The sequence below is a fragment of the Saccopteryx bilineata genome, chromosome 2, assembly GCF_036850765.1.
Source record: "Saccopteryx bilineata isolate mSacBil1 chromosome 2, mSacBil1_pri_phased_curated, whole genome shotgun sequence".
NCBI classification, from domain to species: Eukaryota; Metazoa; Chordata; class Mammalia; order Chiroptera; family Emballonuridae; genus Saccopteryx; species Saccopteryx bilineata.
In genome coordinates this window covers 340,513,117-340,533,731 of record NC_089491.1, presented here as the reverse complement: position 1 = coordinate 340,533,731, position 20,615 = coordinate 340,513,117, and the positions used below count along the sequence as shown (strand labels likewise).

Genomic DNA, 20,615 nt, shown 5'->3' with positions numbered 1-20,615 from the left:
AAATGTTAAAGCTTTTACATTTTTAACATGTTAATTGAAAAAAAAAGTGGCCTGAGTGTGGTGGTGTAGTGGATAAAGCGTCAACCTGTAACACTGAGGTCGCCAGTTTGAAACCCTGGGCTTGCCTGGTCAAGGCACAAATGGGAGTTGATATTTCCTGCTCTTCCCTCCCCATCTCTCTCTCTCTCTCTCTCTTTTTCTTCCTTCTCTCTCCTTTCTAAAATTAATAAATAAAATCTTTTAAAAAGTCACATGCATTCCTAGAGTGTTAATAAAAAAAACCCAATGAGCTTACTTTAATTAAATTAAAATACATTTTAAAATAAAATATTTTAACATATTCATAAGTTTAAAACAGTAATAAATACTTCTGATTAAAATGTAAAATAATACAATGCATAAAGAAAAAAGATATTATTTAAAATCTCAAAACTTAATATTTATTTTATTTCTTTTGAGTCATTTTCTCAGCAGAGGTTTCTTTTGTCTATCTTTCATGATTATCACATTACATATACAATGTAACTGCTTTACTTTTTATGTGATATAAAATAACAGAATTTTAATTCTGCGAAAAATGATTGTTCATCTAAAGAATGCACATTTAAGATATGGCCCCTCTAACAAATAGAAATAGTGTTGTGTTCTAATAGATGTGTTTATAAATGAGTCCTTGTTCAGAAAAGAACCTTTTTCAAATTTAGGGAAGACATTTGGATGATATTACTCATTTCAGCTCTCTTCCCAAAGGCAAAGAAAATGGCTGTTGGCAGCTCTCTTTGTAATATACTGCCAATCACCAGAGGCAATGTCTGAAAATTAACTCAGAAAATATTATTGCTTTTGACTCAGAAGAGGAAAAGGATACCTTCCAATTTATAAATATTTGGTTTATCATTGATTGGGAAACAGAAAAGAGCTTTTGTAAGGTGATACTATTTATGTTAAAGACATTCTTCTGGGAGGTTGGTGAACATCTTCTGTCTACAGATCAGTGATGGTTACAGCAAGCATCCCTTAGCTCTCAGGGTCATTGTATCTACAACCGATTCATGCATTGACTTGGGCATTTACATTTGTTCTTAACCTTAGTCCAGAAGGGAGTCACTCAGTCACTCCATCATGCATTTGCCTTCAATGATTCTAGCCTCCCTAGAGAAAGCCTGCAGTGGAAGGCGTGGCCTTTTCAAAGATCAGTGCATCGACTGCTTTATGTATATAACATCAGTAATGCACAGAAAATAAAATTAAGCCAATGTGTTTAAATCTATCTTTGGCACTGGAACTCCCTTCCCAGAAGTAGAAACTCCTGACCCTAGGAAGGATGAAAAGTACACCATTTCAAAGCAAAACTCCTAGTGTGCACAAAGCACTGCTTTGGATAAAAGATGGCAGCTGCAGAGCAGAATGGTAGCTAGTTGCCATGGTTACCAAGGCTCTGATTCAGCCACCATATGCCACCTGGTGTTCTCAGCCTGAAAAAGCAGGTCTGTGGTGTCCTAGATGGGAGATGGAGATGTGGCCATAGTTCTTTAGGGGAACAGTACTGGTCTTCAGTGTGAGATAGGGTTTGTACTGTTTGATCTGGTGATAGAAAGATAATTATGGGGCTATACAGCCTTATCACTTCAAGCAGGGAGTCAGTTAGGGGGAGGAAATAGACATGCCCCTCCCACTTTTATTTTTATTTTATTTTATTTTATTTTATTTTTTTTTGTATTTTTCTGAAGCTGGAAACGGGGAGAGACAGCCAGACAGATTCCCGCATGCGCCCGACCGGTATCCACCCGGCACACCCACCAGGGGCGACGCTCTGCCCACCAGGGGGCGATGCTCTGCCCCTCCGGGGCGTCGCTCTGCCGCGACCAGAGCCACTCTAGCGCCTGGGGCAGAGGCCAAGGAGCCATCCCCAGCACCCGGGCCATCCTCGCTCCAATGGAGCCTTGGCTGCGGGAGGGGAAGAGAGAGACAGAAGGAGGGAGGGGGGCGAGGGGGGAGAAGCAAATGGGCGCTTCTCCTATGTGCCCTGGCCGGGAATCGAACCCGGGTCCCCCGCACGCCAGGCCGACGCTCTACCGCTGAGCCAACCGGCCAGGGCCCCCCTCCCGTTTTTAAAAATCATTCTTTTTCTAGCATAGAAACACTGCTCTATGGGCATTCATTCTCCAAGATCACTCTTTATCTTGTTTTCAGGGCAAATTTGCTACCCAAATATATTATTAGGTCATACAATATTGCAATAGCAACAAACTCAAAATGTTGGGTGCAAGGATCACTGAACATTAGAGCATACCAATTCTTAAGCATCTAGAATCTTTAGTACCCTTATTTTCTTCTAAAAGTGCTCTGTGGCAAATAACAGCACTACGACTTTATTTTAATGTTGAATTGTGTCCAAATTTAAGTATACATTACAAATCTATAATGATTTTTATGCTGTTCCACAAGAGAAGATAGAGATTCTAGGCACTTATCTTGGGATTCCTTGTTGTTCTACATAGTTGTGCACCCATCGATTGCTTCTCATCTGTGCCCTGACCAGGTTCGAACTGGTGACTTCAGGGTCCAGCAGATGCCCTTGGAATTGAGCCCTGTTCAGGGCTTGAACTTGGAGATCTGGGTGGATGATTTATTCATTATGTCACTGGCCAGGATTTAAATGCATATCTTGCCCTAAAATTAGTAATGTTGTTCAGAAGGAATGTCTCTGCTTATGTAAATTGTATCTGTTATTGAGCTCATTTATTGCAGTTTAAAATTAATTTTAGAGTTCCTGTATATTTTTATGACTTAAAAGTGTTTAATATGTATTTTAAATTGTAGTTGACATATATATTACATTGGTTCTCGTTCCATTTATTATCTTTTTATTTTTTCTCTCATCATGACTTAAGATTCATATTGCTATGTTTACAATTAGCCTGTTGCTGCTTTTGGCTGCACAATACTCCATGGTATGCATTTGCTGTGTTTTCCTCATCCTCTTCTCTGCCATGAGCACCCAGATTGCTTCTAACACTCAGCCACAAGAAACAGTGCTTCTATGCATAGCCCTGTGCATGCAATCCTATAGACGTAGGGAGTATTTCTTTGGGATAAATCCTCCGATATGAAGAAGCTGGACCAGAGAGCTGGACAGATTTCATCTGGACAAATTCCAGATTGCTTTTTTCAGAATGACTGTACTGGAACAATGCATTTCCATCAGCAGTTCATTGAGGCCAATCTCTCCTAATTTTTCTAATTTATCAGGTGTAAAAGGATGTCATGATTTTGTTTTTTCATTTATATTTAAAGCGAGTCTCCTATAGATAGCATATAGTTGGGCCATATATATATGATGCTACCTCCCACCTCATAAGCATTTAAAGTTGTCTCCAGTGATTAACCTTTGTCTTTCCTGGTAGTGAGGGGATGATGAACACTTTGTAAATTTATATCTTCCTTTTAGGCAAATAGAGCTTTTCTTATAAAATTTATTTTTATTTTATCTTATTTTATTTTTATTAAGTGAGAGGTGGGGAGGCAGAGAGACAGATTCCCACATGTGCCCCGACTGGGATCTACCCGACATGCCCCCTACCAGGAAATGCTCTGCCCATCTGGGGACATTGCTGTTGCTCGGCAACTGAGCTATTTTAGTGCCTAAGGCAAAGCCATAGAGTCATTTTCAGCACCCGGGGCCAACTTTGCTTGAACCAATCAAGCCATGGTTGTGGGAGGGTAAGAGAGAGAGAGAAGGGGGGAGGCATGGAGAAGCAGAGAGATGCTTTCCTGTGTGCCCTGACTGGAAATTGAATCCAGGACTTCCACATATCAACCCAATGTTCTGCCACTGACTGAACCAGCTAGCCAGAGTGAGTTTTTCTTTTCTTTTTTAGATTTTATTTATTCATTTTTATTAGAGAGAGAGAGAGGGGGGAAGAGATAGAGAGAACAGGGGAAGGAGCAGGCAGCATCAACTCCCATATGTGCCTTGACCAGGCAAGCCCAGGGTTTCAAATCAGTGACCTCAGCATATTCCAGGTCGATGCTTTATCCACTGCGCCACCACAGGTCAGGCCCGGGTGAGCTTTTCTTGTATTTGTTTCTTCTCAGTTAGCTTCAGCTCAAAATACTCCTCATGCCACAGTGGCATAGTTTGAGGTGGCAAATTCTGTCTCCTTCAGTCATAATGCACTAGTTCTTATGTAGCAAAAGGTCTCCTTTAATACTATGTCCTATTGTTTCTTCCTTGTATTATCACTTCTCCCCGCCCCACCTCCTACTCCATAGGTTTATCCCTGAAGTAAGTGCCAGAACCGCCCTATGGTTTTCTTTTTTTAATCTTGCCTTTCGTGTGGTTCTTTGAAGTTACCCCAGGCTGTGCTCTGTTTCTCAATCCACTTTCAATATTGTGTCACCTGCCCTCCTCCAGAATAGTGTTCATTTCAATTAGAAAGAAGTGTTTTCTCAAATTGGTAGTGCAAAATAGCCACAGGGATGTGAAGCACAGCATAGGGAATATAGTCAATAATATTGCAATAAGTATGTATGGTGCCAGGTGGGTACTATACTTATTGGGGGAATTACTTTGTAAATTAGATAACCATCTAACCACTATGTCTAACACCTGAAACCAATACAAAAAAATATTGAATGTCAACTGTAATTGAAAAATTAAAAAGAAAAATTTTTTTTAAAGAAAGAAGTGGTTTGATCCAGAAGAATGAGCATGGCTCTTGGCAGCGTCTCAGGGCCGAGTGTGTGTAGGAGGGAATAGCCCCAGTGGAGTGGGAGGTCATTGAAACTTGTACTTTTTTCTCTTTTCCCAGTTTTTTGACTCTGAGTTTGAAGCATGCCAAAAGTTGTTATTATTTTTGCAGCTGTTGTTTTCTGCAAATACTTTGGGCGACAATGTTCTTATTTCTGTGTCATTCCAATTACTTCTGCTTTCTATCTTTGGGGAATTTTGGTTCACTGGTATCCCCTTTCCTTATTCTATAGGTGTGATGAGTTTGGTCTACTAACTTGGCTCTCTGCTTAGTTATTTCAAGACATTTGGGCAGGAAGGAAGGTAGATGACCATCTTAATCTAATCTCTCCAGGAAGGTAGATGACCATCTTAATCTAATCTCTCCAGGAAGGTAGATGACCATCTTAATCTAATCTCTCTGATTGCTTCTATCTTGCGCTTGCATTCTGTTATTTATCAGAGCAATTGACTCTTGACTCATACCTAAGAAATAATTTATCATTTCTGTTTCCTGCATTAACTCATTTTCATCGGGACTCATTCGCCAGTATGCCTTAAACTCAAGTATTGACAGCATGAAACCCGATATTGGTTTAATGGTCTGAGAAAAGATCACATGTGTACAGAAGAACTTTAGGTAAATTATAAAAAAATGAGTGGTTTGCTTTAAGCACTCTAAAAATGATCTTAAATGGGTTAGTTTTCAGCTATATGCAATAAACTGAGATGATGGTATTAGGAATAAACACATTTTAACTTTTTCAAGAAAGATTCTTGCGTTAAAAAAAAGTGTGCAATTATTTCTATGTGTTCCTAGTAAGGTTCTGCCTGACCTCCATCTGGTTTTCAGCAGGACTTAAAGTAAGGGTTCTGCAGCCCCTATTCTTCTGACAACTTTGTCTTCCTGACAACCCTCAACATGGGATTAATTTTAAAGATTCCACATATCCTTTGAAGGAGCATTTACCAACAACCAGGTTTAAGGGGGACCCTACACAGGTTCATGTATTTGCTACTCTGTCCACACTCGGCATCCCAACTCTCAAACTGGCTAAAACACCAGTGGCTAGAAGGAGATTATGATTAAAAATGATTGTCTATTCCTTCCTACTCCCTACCCCACCCAGCCAAGAGAAGTGAGAACTTGAGGGGTTGGTACTTGGAGGTAGAAACAGGAAATCTACACTTGCGATTCAGGGAGAGCTCACATTCAAGGACCAGGACTCCACAAGAGTCCAGATTTAGCTGCTAGTCTACAATGATCAGAAATTGAAGCCACCAGCAGAAGCTTGGAATTGTTCAGGAGTTCCAGAGAAATACCATGACTGGGATATATGATTTTGCTCAACCTTCCTTTATTTATTTATTTTTTTTTTTAAATATTTTATTTAGCCTGACCTGTGGTGGCGCAGTGGATAAAGCGTTGACCTGGAACACTGAGGTCGCCAGTTCGAAACCCTGGGCTTGCCTGGTCAAGGCACATATGGGAGTTGATGCTTCCTGCTCCTCCTCCCCCTTCTCTCTCTCTCTGTCTCTCTCTTCTCTCTCTTTCTCCTTTCTAAAAATGAATAAATAAAATTTATAAAAAAAAATTTATTGATTGATTTTTAGAGAGAGGGGAGAGAGAGAGAGAAGGGGGAGGAGCAGGAAGCATCAACTCCCACATGTGCCTTGACCAGGCAAGCCCAAGGTTTCGAACCGGCAACCTCAGTGTTCCAGGTCAACGCTTTATCCCACTGCGCCACCACAGGTCAAGCCTCAACCTTCCTTTATTAATTCCCATAACTGTGGTCATAAAGTGTGCACATGTCAAAGTGTTGATGGCTGCAGACATGGGGTCATTGTTTTTGTCTCTCTCTTGACCTCTCACTGTCCTCAGGGTCTTTACCTATGGAAGATAGTGCCCGAGGGAGGTTCTCTAAGGCAGACCAAGAAACATTCTGCAGGGAAGGCAGGAAGTCCTTGCTGCTTCTGTCCCTGGGTTTTTATGGATCAATGAGCATGAGTTGCTTTGTGCTTCCTCTCCTTATCCGGCAGGTTATGTCACTATTGGCGTATCTTACTGTGTAACAGATCAGAGGCCTCTGATTAGACAGGAGATAGGACTAGGTTAATAAACATCTCTGGGACTACAAAAGTCTCCAGGAGGGTTGTAAGGCCAGTAGCTGCAGCCACCATTACAGCCGCCCGGCTCATGTAGGTTCGCATTAGATTGGGATAGCTCGTAATGAAACAACGGAGCCAAGAACTGGTGGGCCATTACCTTTAATTCTAGCCTCGCCCTCGGCTGGCGAGTAAATACACACAGCGAGAAAACACTTCCCTTTCCATTCGGGGTTCCCAAAGTCACTGACTCATCTGAGTTTTCCTAGAATCAGAGGCCCTCACCAGCTCAGCGGAGCTTACAAAGCCCCTCACCTCTGTTCCCCTTCAGCTCCCCGCCATCTTGCTCCCTGCCTCCTCTGCAGCCACATGGCCTCTCTCTCCTGCAACAACAGGGTCTCCTCCCAAAATGGACACCTAGTTCCTCCCTTTAAAACTTTTCAGTGGGAAAATCCCTCCTCCAGCACATATTAGCATAACCAAGCCCCTTCCCAAGTAATTATCTGTATCACTTGGGTGATGGCCATTCATGTGGGCAGCACCATTAAACAATAAAAGTGAGCAAAATCAGAAAATACAGATTTTACAAACTTATTTGTCCAGCAAAGGTCAAATTCATTGGTCATCAATGCCTGAGCCCAGCAAAGCTGTGACTACGTACGGCTGTTTTTATCATTGATATCAGTTGGAGAGGCAAGAAATTGTAACAGGGATGGTGCATTAGTTTGCTAGGATTGCTGTAATACAGTGTCACATACTGGGTGACTTCCACAAGAGACATTTATTATCTCACAGTTCTTGAGGCCAGAAGTTTGAGATCAAGATGTCGGCCAAGTTGCTTCCTGCAGAGGGCTGGGAGGGAAAATCAGTCCTTGCCTCTTCCTGAGTTTCTGGTGGTTTGATGTAAATCTTTGAGGTGCCTTTACTTGTAAAAGCATCAGCCTGATCTCTGCCTCTCTCTGCACATGGCATTCTCCTGTGTGAGTGCCTGTGTGCAAACTTCCCCTTTTCATAAGTCATATTGGATTAGGGTCCACCGTAATGATCTCATCTTCGCTAATTACATCTGCAATGACCTCATTTCCAAATCAGGCCGCATTCTGAGGTACTGGGGGCTAGGACTACAACTTATAAATTTGGAGGATCCAGTTCACCCCAAAATAGGTGGGAGGCTTGAGAGGAGTGAGCATGGAGGGAGAAGTGACATGCCGAAGCTCCTATCAGACTGTCACTCCTTTCCTGACCTTCTTGTCTTCTTGTCTTCTGTCCCCAACATCTCTGTCATGACTAAGAGAGGATTCCCTTCTTCCAATCTTTAGAAAGATATATTATATATACATCCTCCCCTCCACCGGACAAGCAATAGGAGTCTTTTTCCAATGCTTGTCTTTTTTTTTTTTAATTAATTAATTTATTTTTTATTTATTCATTTTTTTAGAGAGGAGAGGGAGAGAGAGAGAGAGAGAGAGAGAGGAGAGACAGAGAGAGAGAAGGGGGGGAGGAGCTGGAAGCATCAACTCCCATATGTGCCTTGACCAGGCAAGCCCAGGGTTTTGAACCGGCAACCTCAGCATTTCCAGGTTGACGCTTTATCCACTGCACCACCACAGGTCAGGCTCCAATGCTTATCTTTTAAAAATGGTTTGATATGATGGGTATGCAATATAATTGAATGACAAGATAACCTGGACATGTTTTCTTTGAATATATGTACCCTGATTTATTGATGTCACCTCATTAAAATTAATAAAAATTTATTTATTAAAAAAAAATGGTTTGATAGGTGTGGCCCCTCTGCCACACCAGCTCCCTCAAAATACTTTGAAGAGGGTTTGACAACAGAGATCAGAACTCAGGTTTCTGTTCTTTCCTTTTTATTCTTGTTCCCTTTTTTGTCCCTTTCTTACCAGTGCTAAATGTGCAATAGGAGCTTGATCAAAGGTCTTTCAATTGAATTGAATCCAGACAGCCAACCCCTCCCCCCGCCCCCACTCCAGGCAACAAAACAGAGATCCATGTGATTGAGTAAATCCTTATAGTTTATTAATTTTTATGAACAAAATGTTTTCCAGAAGACAGCAAGCATTATATGTATTATTGAAATCAGTGGAAATAATGAGTAGAGATAAATTTTTTATTTTTTTATTTTATTTTTTTCCAGAGACAGAGAGAGTCAGAGAGGATAGACAGGGACAGACAAACAGGAACGGAGAGAGATGAGAAGCATTAATCACCAGTTTTTTGTTGCGACACCTTAGTTGTTCATTGATTGCTCTCTCATATGTGCCTTGACCGTGGGGCCACAGCAACCAAGTAACACCTTGCTCGAGCCAGTGACCTTGGGTTCAAGCTGGTGAGCTTTGCTCAAACCAGATGAGCCTGCGCTCAAGCTGATGACCTCGGGGTCTTGAACCTGGGTCTTCTGCATCCCAGTCCGACGCTCCATCCACTGCGTCACCTCCTGGTCACGCGAGATAAAAATTTTTAAAGTGATAATTGCTCAGAAGTGTGCATTCTCAGGCCCATTGAAGATTATCTGCAAGCAATTGGTTTGGATAAATAAATAAAATTTTTTTCCTTTGGACAAACACAATTTTTGAAGACCTCTATTGCCCTGTGAAAATGACCTAATGTAAATGAATAAAATATACTGCATTAGTTGAATAAGTACATCTCTATTGAAGAATTCTAATCATCTTTTTATTCACTTAAAAACTTATACACAGTAAAATTACCAGTGTTCTTTTGAACTTGCGATCTCAAAATTTACATAATTATCTCAATAACACTTTTAAAGTCTTAAGTATAATAGTTTTATAAAGTTTTTTTGTTTCTGATTTTGAGAGTAGGTTTATTAAAGCTGGGGCCAGTGAACGAGGAAGGGTTTAGGACAGAAGCAGCAGGAGGGGAGCCTCTGGCTCACTGAGAAATAAAAGTCACAATGAAGGAAGTGAGCCCGAGTGGGGCTGCTGTCAGCTTCCCGGAAAGTCAGAGGAAAGGGGGCCTTGGCGACAGGTTCAGAGGGCTAGCCTGGGACCAGCTGCCACTGCCCACTGCTCCCCTGGTTGCTAGTCTCATGGGGACCCTTAGGATTTAGGGGATGGATGCCTGTGGGGGAAGGGAAAGGTGGAAGCATGCTCCTGGGAGGGGGAGCACCCTATAAGGCTTTTTCCCCCCAATATATTTCCAAACACCTCCTTTTTAAATACCTTCTTTTAAAATAGTCATCTTTGGACCATTTTAAAATGCAGGGTTTTATTTGTGTATGTTGAAAATCTCAAGCCTTTTTGCATAATGGTGGTCATATGACGCATGGGGGCAAGAGTGATGGGCAGTGTAAGTCCAGATCACCAGTTATGTTGAAGCTCAGGCCCTTTAGAGCACGCAAGAGAGAATGAGCTGTTATCCATCCCTACAGCTGGGTCAAAACTAATCAGACACACATTGGATGGAAACAACCACCAAATCACTATGGTTTTGCCGACCACTTAATTACTTCCAAACCATTACATCAACAGATTGAAACATTTTTTTTCTTCTTCAACATGGCTAAGTCAAAGTCACTTATACAGGAGTGAAGCCTGTTACCATTTCATCTGAGGATAGTAAAATTTTTCATTTCCACCTCTGTGAGAAACACCCAGCCAAAGATCCTGGCACACCAGGAGGGAAGGATCAGTTCAGGTGCTTGCTGACGTCAGTATTCTTCATGAAATGGGTACTCTGGATGATCACTCCACCTGTCAACACAAGTACCGAGGGGACAAATTTCACTGCAAAGTCATACAGCTTTATTAGTATTTCCAGAGAAGTGGAATGATTAAGAAGGAAAAAAATGTGTGTGTGTATATATGTATTTTTTATTTTAAAGGACTTATAATATGTAGAGAATAAAGGGTTATCTCACTGATTAGCTGAATTTGGCAACATTTGAATGAGTACAAGGAAATTTGTACTTGCTAATGGGAAGTTTCTTAACAGGTAGAGCTAGAAGCTTCAAATGTTATAGGCAAACATTCATCTAAAACTAGTTTCTTGGCTCCCAACCTGGTGCGACACCTACACCCTCTTGCGCTTTCTACTACACCCTCATGTCTCTCTCTCCAAGGAATTATATTTTGCCAATAACTTTGCTCAATGTGTACATCCCTTTGATTTGTAGGAAGAAATACATGTGGCGTTTGAACAATGGTACAGCTATTGTATTAATTTGTATTGTATGTACACCCTGACTATATTCCCCTCAAAGTCTTTACTTGCAATGCCTTAACCTGTCATAGGATGTCAGATAAATGCCAGAAACCTTTTTTCAAATAAGAATGTAGATTTGGGCCCTAGTTGGTTGGCTCAGTGGTAGAGTGTTGGACTGGCGTGCAGGAGTCCCAGGTTCGATTCCCGGCCAGGGCACACAGGAGAAGTGCCCATCTGCTTCTCCACCCCTCCCCCTCTCCTTCCTCTCTGTCTCTCTCTTCCCCTCCTGCAGCCAAGGCTCCATTAGAGCAAAGTTGGCCCAGGCACTGAGGATGGCTCTGTGGCCTCTACCTCAGGTGCTAGAATGGCTCTGGTTGCAACAGAGCGATGCCCCAGATGGGCAGAGCATCACCCCCTGGTGGGCATGCCGGGTGGATCCCAGTCGGGTGCATGAGAGAGTCTGTCTGACTTCTGACTGCCTCCCCGTTTCCAACTTCAGAAAAATACACACACACACACACACACACACACACACACACACACACACACAAGAATGTAGATTTGCAGGGATTTCCTAGAATGAATGTAATTCACCCAGATCTATTTAATATTCAGAATAGGCTGTCCAGTGACCTTTAGCCTTGTGCTTTCTGTGGATATAGTTCCAGGTTCCTAAGACCCCTCTTGGTTGATTCTTGACAATCCAATACCACTGGCTAGTACCTGATTAATTATCCCCCAAAACTCACATTAGCAATTCCACAAAGCGGATATTTTTATTCAAGGCTTCGATGCTCTTCATTTCCTCTTCAGTGAGAGAAAAGTCAAAGATCTAAAATAACAAAAATAAAAGATAGACATTTATGAAAGAAAATGGGTCAAGCTTGGGATCAGGGAGTAGGGCCAGCTGTTGGAAACCTTCAAAGATTTATGAACATCTCTGCAAATGTCTAAAAGGAGTTACACTGGTGCTGGGGGAGCCACCCCACCTATACGGAGCAGGAATTCTCTTCTGTGCTTTGTCTTTACGACAATTCTGCTGGGGACATCTTACAAGAAGTTCCAAATGCCGTGGAACATGTATGTTCAGGACAAGTGAAATTTCAAGAGTGAAGGTTTCTTATTATTTCTGGATAAGGTGATGCTGAGTTTTTGGTTCTGGATAGAGCCTTTGTACACTTAAAAAATATTCCCTTGTCTCTAAATTTGCTTTTGTGCCTTTCAAAACCTTTTAATTTGTTTTGTTTAGCTCTCTTCATCACTTCTCTCATCATTTTCAACATCTCTTTTTCTACTTTGTAGTTCTTATTACGTTTTCATTGTTTTATTTATTTCTTGGCTTGTAGATGTGTCTGAGTTGCTGCAATCTCATGATAAAATTTTAATGGATGAGCCATTGCTTTTTGTGGATGAGCAAAGAAAGTGGTTTCTTCAGATGGAACCTGCTCTTGGTGAAGATGCTGTCAATATTGTTGAAATGACAACAAAGAATTCAGAGAATTCCATAAACTTAGCTGACAAAAGCAGGGTTTGAGAGGATTAACTTCAATGTTGAAAGACGTTCTGTGGGTAAAATGCTATCCAAGAGAATCACATGGAACAGAGAGATTGTTTATGAAAGGCACAGTTGATCAATGTGGCAAGCGTCATTGTTTTCTTATTTTAAGAAATTGCCACTGCCACCCCAACCTTCAGCAACCACCAACAGCCATTAACATTGAAGCAAGACCCTCCACCAGCAATAAAGTATTTTTAAATTAAAGTTTGTACATATTTTAAAGACATAATACTATTGCATACTTAATAGATTACAGTACAGTGTAAACATAATTTTCGCATGCATTGGGAAACCAAAAAATTTGTGTGACTTGCTTTGTTTCATTACGCGCTTTATTGCAGTGGTCTGGAATGGCACTTGCAACATCTCCAAAGTAGGTTTGTAATATACAAGTAGCAAAACCACCCCCAAAGTATTAAGAATTGTCTTAAAATTTAATCCAGATATGGGCAAGAGTGGGCAGGGAGCTGATATAAAATAAAATATGAAGGCATTACATATGTCTTTTTAATCTAAACAGAAAATTCTTTAAATTAAAAAAAATACTCCACTTTTTACATTTTCAGAAGCAGTTTTCTTACCTGAAAGTTTTCTTTGATCCTTTCAGGTTTAGAGCTTTTAGGAATGACAACCACCCCTCGCTGGATGTTGAAACGCAAAGCAATTTGAGCTGCTGTCTTATTGTATTTTTTCCCCAATGAGTTTAGAAGTTCATCCTTTAACAAAGGTGGGGAAGATACATTCACCCTTGAAAAAGTAAAAATATGCGTTGCATTTAGCTTGATCAATGAGAACCAATGGTTAGTCAATCGTCTTCCTCCTCTGTCTTCCCATTGACCAAGTAATCTACCAGAACATTTCCGATCATCTATAACCAATGTCTCTGACTGTAGAGTACTCAATAAGGAGTAGCTCTTAGTGTGTGGCAAGATCAAGAGAGACAAATTTATAAGAGCTGCCTTTTTCAGAAAGTAAATAATCTATTTTTGATATGTCTTACAGAGAGAACTGGGTTGTGAGAAAGGAGGACTGAAGTGAAATAAATAGAGGTACAAAAGTTGGAATCATCCTAGAGCAGAAAAGTTTCTATGTTGGTCTGTGGAACACATCATAGTAGAAGTGTTGCCATTGAATACAGAGATAAAAAAATTTCAGAAATTTCAGACTATGGTCTTAGAGACTCTTGTCAAATAACTAAGCTAACATTAATGGGGCATTTCTAGGCACTATTAGGTAATTTCATACATATAGTATCATCAATTCTTAAAACATGTAAGTGAGAAAGGTTTTTGGGTTTGGTTTTTTGGGTGTTTTTTTTTGTATTTTTTACGAAGTGAGAAGAGGGGGCAGACAAACAGACTCCCACATGAGCCCGACCAGGATCCACCTGGCATGCCCACAAGGGGGTGATGCTTGGCCCCTCTGGGATATTGCTCCACTGCAATGGGAGCCATTCTAGCACCTGAGGTGGAGGCCAAGGAGCCATTCTCAGCGCCAGGGCCAACTTTGCTCTAATAGAGCCTTGGGTGTGGGAGGGGAAGAGAAAGAGAGAGAGAGAGAGAGAAAGGAGAAGAGGAAGGGTGGAGAAGCAGTTGGGCACTTCTCCTGTGTGCCCTGGCCGAGAATCGAACCTGGAACTTCTGCATGCTGGGCTGATGCACTACCGCTGAGCCAACCAGCCAGGGCCTGAGAAAGGTTTTTTTATTAGCACAATTTATATCTTTGGAGAATGACTTGAAGAGGTTAAGTAACTTTCTTAAGATCAGACAGCCAAATCAAGTTATTTAACTCAAATAATTCACATTAGCCTTATACTCTACATCAAGGAAAATACTTCCTGAAGAGACACATAGCATTACTTACCAGGTTGGATTCCTAGAGGTCCCCAAAGGGCTATATGCAACAATGACAATGTCATGTTGTTGGCAAAATTTCAGGAGTTTTGTCTGGGTGAAATATGGATGGCATTCCACCTATGAGGTTGCATTGGAGAGCAGAGCACAAAATTAAAGCCTTGAAGATGAATACAATTTTACATAGTTAAATAATATATACTTATTTCCTTTACCCTTTCTACTCTCACCATCACTTCTCATCCCTAACTGGAGACTCAGAACCTGCCTCATGCAACACATGTACCACAAACAAAACCAAAAATGAATAAAAGGAAGGAAAAAAATATAATAAAAATCAGAGTGAAAAATAAATAAAATAGATTCTTTTTTTTTTAATTTATTTTTATTTTATTTATTCATTTTAGAAAGGAGAGAGAGAGAGAGAGAGAAAGAGAGAGAGAGAGAGATGGGGGAGGAGCAGGAAGCATCAACTCCCATATGTGCCTTGACCAGGCAAGCCCAGGGTTTCGAACCGGCGACCTCAGCATTTCCAGGTCGACGCTTTATCCACTGCGCCACCACAGGTCAGGCAAAATAGATTCTTAAAAGACAATACAAAAGAGAGTCTAAATTATACAGTCTAAAAACAATGATGAAGCCCTGGCCGGTTGGCTCAGTGGTAGAGTGTCGGCCTGGCGTGCAGAAGTCCAGGGTTTGATTCCCGGCCAGGGCACACAGGAAAAGTGCTTATCTGCTTCTCCACCCCTCCCCCTCTCCTTCCTCTCTGTCTCTCTCTTCCCCTCCCGCAGCCGAGGCTCCATTGGAGCAAAGATGGCCCGGGCGCTGGGGATGGCTCTGTGGCCTCTGCCTCAGGCGCTGGAGTGGCTCTGGTTGCAATAGAGCGATGCCCCGGAGGGGCAGAGCATCGCCCCCTGGTGGGCAGAGCGTTGCCCCCTGGTGGGCAGAGTGTCGCCCCCTGGTGGGCGTGCCAGGTGGATCCTGGTTGGGCGCATGCGGGAGTCTGTCTGACTGTCTCTCCCCATTTCCAGCTTCAGAAAAATTCAAAAATACAAAAACAAACAAACAAAAACAATGATGATAATACAATGAAGCCAAGAGCTGTTTCTTTCTCTCTTTAGTCAGGGCACCTGTAACTCAGGCAGAGTGAAAAAAATTAGGAGATACTCTGAAGAATTTAGACATCTTTCCTTCCTCTCTCCCTCCTATCCTTCCTTGTAGAGTTAAGTATTAGAAGTTTGAATGAGATTAAATGGCCCACAGTAGATCCAGTCTCTTTTGAATTAGGCTAGGAAAATGCATGACAAGTTGCCCACCAAGAAGGTTTTCTGATATACCAAGCCAGAGGTAGAGCCTGAAGACACATTTCTTTAAATGGACATTGTGGGCAGTACTAAGAAAACGTAGAATACTCAGGCTCTGAGAATGAGTATAGGGTGAGGTCATGTTTGATGTGACTTTGTTCATGTCATCTATGAAAAAAATGCTAAAATTTGCAAATTTTACTTTAGATTTACCCTAATGGGAAAATCAGTGATGAACTACATGAATTTTGGATTACACAAGATCTTTTTTTTGTGTGTGTGTGTGGCAGAGACAGAGAGTCAGAGAGAGGGATAGATAGGGACAGACAAAAAGGGAGAGAGATGAGAAACATCAATTCTTTGTTGCGGCTAGTTAGTTGTTCATTGATTGATTTCTCATCTGTGCCTTGACCAGGGGACTACAGCAGACTGAGTGACACCTTGCTCGAGCCAGCGACCTTGGGCTCAAGCTGGTGAGCCTTGCTCAAACCAGATGAGCCCGCACTCAAGCTGGCGACCTCGGGGTCTTGAATCTGGGTCTTCCGCATCCCAGTCCGATGCTCTATCCACTGTACCACCACCTGGTCAGGCACACAAGGTCTTTAGGTATGTATCTCTTACACATAAAATGTGTTCAGCTCTGTGTGGTCCCCACAGTATGTTTAACATGTTCCTGGATTGAAAACCATTTTCACTCATGCATCAAAGCTGGCATAGCACTAGTTTAGGTGTCAATTTGGAAGTGGTACTTGTAGTATAGCAACATTTCTATTTTAGCTGTAGCTATTGTCATGATATAGGTAAAAATTTATTCTTTCTGTCATGAACTCATGCAAGAATCTTTTGTTACTAAAAACAGTGAATCAAACAAGTCAACTATAGTCCCATAATATAAATATTTATCCAAAGAAAAAGCAATTTTCAGTCTAAATTTTTAATGTTATATGAAGTAGGGTGAAGAGAGTATCATTATCCTCACTTAACATGATGAAGAATAGCATTTTGTTGTGGTCACAAAAGTAATATATACTCATACTACAGATAATTTATTCAATACAGAAAAACATAAAGAAGATAAAATTTTACTTGTAAAATTCACAGCCAGAGATAACCACTGTTAATATTTTGATATCTTTTTTTCCAAAATTTTTTCTACACATATGTATTTTTTTAAAAAATAATACAATCACTTTCATACTATATGTAACATTTTGTATCCTGGTCTTTGCCCTTAATATCACAACCATTTCTTTTTTCTTCAAAAATGGTTCAAGAACATCTTTTGTTAGGATTTCATGTAATATGAGTGTTTTATAATTTATTTGAACATTCCCCTAATTTTTCATATTTATTTTGTTTCCTCTTTGTTGTTGTTACAAACAGTGCTGTGAAAAACACACATATGGGAATTCTGATTTTATTTTTATGAAGATAGATTCCTAGAAATGGAAAACTGTGAACATTTTTAAGGCTCTTGACATTTATTGCCAAATTGCTTTCCAGTAAGGCAGAATGAATTTTACTTGCCAGTGTAATGATCTTTTTTTGTTTGCTCTTTGTTTCTGATATTTTTAGATTGAACATGTTTATACTACTAACTTTAACATTTTCTTTACAATTTTCCCATAGCTTCCTTTTCTATCCATAGCTCCAGAAAACTGCAATTCTTGTGTAGTGTTAACAAATGACTTCCTCTTTCTTTTTAAGTCTTGATCATGGGGACCTTCACTTGCAATATGATATGAGTCAAACATCTATATTGTTTCCATATAACTAGGCATTTTCCTCACACCATTTACTAAAATATCTCCCCTTTTGTCACTACTTTATGCTGCTTTATTTTACATTAAGTTTTTATTATTGCACTTGGGCATGTTTTTACAATATTTATTTTCTATTTATTTGTATTATTGGTTCTTATACCAATCTTACACTATTGTAAATATTCTATATGTCTTAATATCTGTTAGGTCTTGTTCCCCCTCATTATTATTTTTCAAAAAAAATTTTGGGAGGACCTGAAGATGGCAGCAGAGTAGGAAGATGCACAGACTCCCAGCTGACACCACCAAACTGGATTACAAACTAATTTAGGAAAAATAAGCATGAAAAACCAACTCTGGATTACAAGAACAGCTTTCAAAAACCAAGGAGCAAAGAAGAAGCCACAAAAAACCTGGTAGGGAGTGCCTGAATCTCCTCTGCTTACAGGAACGGGGGGGGGGAGGGGGGAGGCTGAGAGCCCAGAAGGGCTCTCACTCCAAGGAAAAGAGCAGAAAATGCTGCTCACAGCCACTTGCCTGGCGACCAGGGAATGAGGTGTGTAGAAAGGGCCGGCTTGTTTTCCAAAAAGAAAGGAGAAAGACAGATGGTGAGGGGCAGAAGAATGCAGGAGATGGCCTGAGAAGCTGACTCATCCAGTGCTGGAGGTGGCCATAGCTGGGGGAGGGGCTGATCCTTCCACAAAACAAAAGACCAAACTGCTTCTGGGTCACAGATCTCCAGACATCTCTCCAGCTCCAATCAGCACAATAAGACAAAGCTGAAAACAAGAAGTGGGGAGGAGAGGCAGTAACTCAGGTCTCCATGGAGATCTGAGATACACCTCCCCCTACTGAAGCTGAGAAAACACCCTGCCCCCAGAGAGAGAAACTGGCGGAAGAGGCCTTCATAGTCTCAGGTTACACCCACCACATTCCTGGATACAGTTTCAAATAAGCCCCCTGCTGAGATCAGTAAACAAGACTATCACATGTTAAGAAAACAAAAAAATCAAGACTTCAAAGCAGCCCAAATCCGAAAGTGGATTACAAATAATAGCTGATGCTAACCCAAGAAGACCTAGAAATAACACAATTGAAAATGGGAGGCAGACAACACCAAGCCTAGACTCAACCAGCTCTACAAACTAAACACACAAACACAGAGACATAATGAGAAGACAGAGAAGTGCAATACAAATGAAACCACAAGAGAAACCTCCAGGAAATGAACTGAGTGATATGGAATAACCAAACTTCCATATGCGGAGTTCAAAATAATGATTGTAAGGATGCTTCGGGATCTTATAACAACAGTGGATGGTCATTATGAACATCTAAATAAAGAAATAGCAAGTATAAAAAAAGATATTAAAATATTAAAAAATAATTAGTCGGAGATGACAAATACATCAGAAATGATGACCACAATGGAAGGAATTAAAGACAAAAAGGATGCAGCTGAGGATTGAATCAGTGAGTTGGAGGACAAGTTGAATGAAGGCATGAAAGCGAGAAGAAAAAAGAAAAGAGACTCAAAAAGTCTGAGGAAACTCTGAGAGAGCTCTGGGACAATATAAAGAGAAATAACATCCGTATCATAGGGGTTCCTGAAGAAGAAGAGAAAGAACAAGGGATAGAGACTTTGTTCAATCATATCATAGCTGAAAACGTCCCTAAATTAATGCAGGAGAAACTCTCACAAGTTCAAGAAGCACAGAGAACTCCATTACAGAGAATCCCAAAGAAACCTACTCCAAGACACATCAAAATTAAAATACCAAAGCTAAGCGATAAAGAGAAAATATTAAAAGCTGCTAGAGAAAAAAAGGCTATCACCTACAAGGGAGCCCCCATAAAGATGACATCAGACTTCTCAACAAAAACACTTGAGGCTAGAAGAGAATGGCAAAAAATATTCAAAGTAATGCAGGACAAGAACCTACAACCAGGACTACTTTATCCAGCAAGGCTATCATTTAAAATTGAAGGAGAAATAAAAAGTTTCCCAGACAAAAAAACTCAAGGAATTCATTACAACCAAACCAATGCTACAGGAAATGTTAAGAGGCTTGTTGCAAACAGATCAAAGTGGGAAAAGAATATACCAAAAGAGGAATACAGCTTTAAAGAATAAAATGGCAATAAACAGCTACATATCAATAATAACCTTAAATGTAAATGGATTAAATGATCCAATCAAAAGACATAGGGTAGCTGCATGGATAAGAAAACAGGACCCGTACATATGCTGTCTACAAGAGACACACCTTAAAACAAAAAATGCACATAGACTGAAGGTAAAAGGATAGAAAAGAATATTTCATGCAAATGGAAATGAACAAAAAGCTGGGGTAGCAATACTTATATCAGACAAAATGGACTTTAAAACAAAGGATACAGTAAGAGATAAAGAAGGCCACTACATAATGATAAAGGGAGCAATCCAACAGGAAGATATAACTATTTTAAATATCTACGCACCTAATATAGGAGCACCTAAATATATAAAGCAGACTTTGATGGATATAAAAGGCAAGATCAACAGCAATACTATAATAGTAGGGGATTTCAATACCCCACTAACATCACTAGATAGATCCTCAAGAAAGAAAATTAACAAAGAAACAGCAGACTTAAAGGACACACTAGATCAACTCGGTTTAATAGATATCTTTAGAATATTTCACCCTCAGGCAGCAGAATATACATTCTTTTCAAGTGCTCATGGTACATTTTCTAGGATAGACCACATGTCAGGGCACAAAAGTGGTCTCAACAAATTTAAGAAGATTGAAATCATATAAAGCACTTTCTCTGATCACAATGGCATGAAAATAGAAATCAACCACAACAGAAAAACTAAAAAATTCTCAAACACATGGAAACTAAATAGCAGGTTGTTAAATAATGAATGGATTAAGAATGAGATCAAAGAAGAAATTTAAAAATTCCTAAAAACGAATGATAATGAGCATACAACAACTCAAAATTTATGGGACACAGCAAAAGCAGTACTGAGAGGGAAGTTCATAGCACTATAGCCACACTTTAAGAAGCTAAAAAAAGCTCAAATAAACAACTTAACCCTGCATCTAAAAGAACTAGAAA

At 40.3% G+C, this 20,615-nt stretch overlaps 1 protein-coding gene across 3 annotated transcripts in view; it reads right to left on the bottom strand.

Moving 5' to 3' along the window:
- Positions 1-8,876: 8,876 nt before the first annotated feature.
- AKR1D1 (aldo-keto reductase family 1 member D1) overlaps positions 8,877-20,615 on the bottom strand; it is a 29,443-nt gene continuing 17,704 nt past the window's right edge. For 2 of the 3 annotated variants that reach the window (XM_066262380.1, XM_066262381.1), the window contains 4 exons: positions 14,451-14,560; positions 13,169-13,334; positions 11,779-11,861; positions 9,389-10,578 (listed from right to left, as the gene is read on the bottom strand). In XM_066262380.1, coding sequence (XP_066118477.1) covers positions 10,536-10,578; positions 11,779-11,861; positions 13,169-13,334; positions 14,451-14,560 — 402 coding nt within the window. In that variant the 3' untranslated portion in view covers positions 9,389-10,535. The other variant, XR_010729451.1, reaches the window with a different exon arrangement.